The sequence below is a fragment of the Mirounga angustirostris genome, unplaced genomic scaffold (assembly GCF_029215605.1).
Source record: "Mirounga angustirostris isolate CCGP_5_RB_7025 unplaced genomic scaffold, mMirAng1.0.hap1 SCAF_13, whole genome shotgun sequence".
NCBI classification, from domain to species: domain Eukaryota; kingdom Metazoa; phylum Chordata; class Mammalia; order Carnivora; family Phocidae; genus Mirounga; species Mirounga angustirostris.
Window position 1 is genome coordinate 90,433,962 of NW_026991721.1, and position 1,531 is coordinate 90,435,492.

Here is a 1,531-nt window from a genome sequence, read left to right on the forward strand (position 1 = left end):
AGTCAGAACACCCACCCTGGAGTCTTCATTCTGCCATTCACTCCTCATGTGTCCCTTGACAAGTCACTTTAAGCTCTTGGAATCTTAGTCCCCACACTGTAAAATGGAGATATTCATAACAATACCTGTGCTTTCTGACTCAAAAATATTTGTGAGAACCCCATAAAATTGTTATAGAAGCTACCAAGTACCATTGAGGCCTTAGCTAGTGTTCTCTACCTACAACTGCTCAGGACGGAAGCCCAAGTGATGCAGCACCTTCCTCAGAGATGATTCTACTTCCTTATTCCTGAGGCTGTAGATCAAGGGCTTCAGCATGGGGGTGACCAGGTTATTCAGGATCTGGACGGTTGCATCCAGCCAGGGGCTTGGGGTTGGCCTGAGGTAGATGAGGACCACTGGCATGTAGAAAAGCAAGACGGCAGTGAGGTGGGCACTGCAGGTGGTGAAGGCACGGCGCCGGCCTCTGCGGAGCGGATCTGCAGGATGGAGCAGACAATGCAACTGTAGGAGGTGAGGATGAGAAGGAAGCAACTGAGGGGCATGAGGCCCACACTGATGAACCCCACCATCTCCAGGGCTGAGGTATCAGCACAAGCCAGCTTCAGCATCACCAGGATATTACAGAAGAAATAGTCCACCTCGTTGGGGCCATAGTAGGGCAACTGGAAGGTGAGAGTGGTTAGAAAGGTGGCCTGAATGCAACCAAAAAAGGAGGTCCCCATGGCCAGGATGGCACACACTCTGTGGCTCATGGTCACCGTGTAGCGCAGAGGGTAACAGATGGTGACAAAGCGGTCATAGGCCATCACTGTGTATGGGAAGCGCTCCGTACAGCCCAGGAAATGGTAGAAGAAGAGCTGGGACACGCAGCCTGCATAGGAGATGATCCGGCTGTTCCCTGAGAGGTAGAAGAGCATCTTGGGGGAACTCACAGAAGGGAAAAGTATGTCACACACTGACAGTTGGCACAGGAAAAAATACATGGGAGGGTGGAGCCGAGTGGAGGAGACGATCGCCAGGGGGATGGGCAGGTTCCCCATAAGAGTGAAGATGTAGAAGCCCAAACACAGGACAAAGAGCATGCTCTCCAGATCCTCGGTGTGTGGGATGCCCAGCAGGATAAATTCAGTCACTACTGAGAGATTCCTCATAGCTGTGGGAAAGTCAGACCTCAAGAAGGAACCCAAGATACCAAAGTCCGAACACCAACATCAAATTACCAAGCTTTTTGCTGATGAGCACTTTGGCTCTGTTTTTAACAAGCAATACCAGCATTCTTATGAATGGCAAGATGTATAAAAAAACATCAGGTAATAATAAATGCCTCTTGTCACAAGTAATAAATGCCTTACAATCAACCCCAACATAGGAGCTTTCAGGTCATAGAGTCACATTCAACATGGGGATTCCAATCATAAACTGTGGCAAGTAACACTGAAAAACATATCAAAGAGAATGACCAAGCCAAAATGAGTCACTCGTACACCACCCTACAACTGGGCAAAATTGAAGACAGCAAAGAGAAACA

The 1,531-nt window shown here is 48.7% G+C and overlaps 1 protein-coding gene across 1 annotated transcript; it reads right to left on the reverse strand.

Moving 5' to 3' along the window:
* Positions 1–219: 219 nt before the first annotated feature.
* On the reverse strand, positions 220–1,154 carry LOC123856746 (olfactory receptor 10D1B-like). The gene is given in 2 exon segments (XM_045892870.1): positions 220–467; positions 470–1,154. Coding segments are annotated over 2 exon segments (933 nt in total).
* Positions 1,155–1,531: the final 377 nt, after the last annotated feature.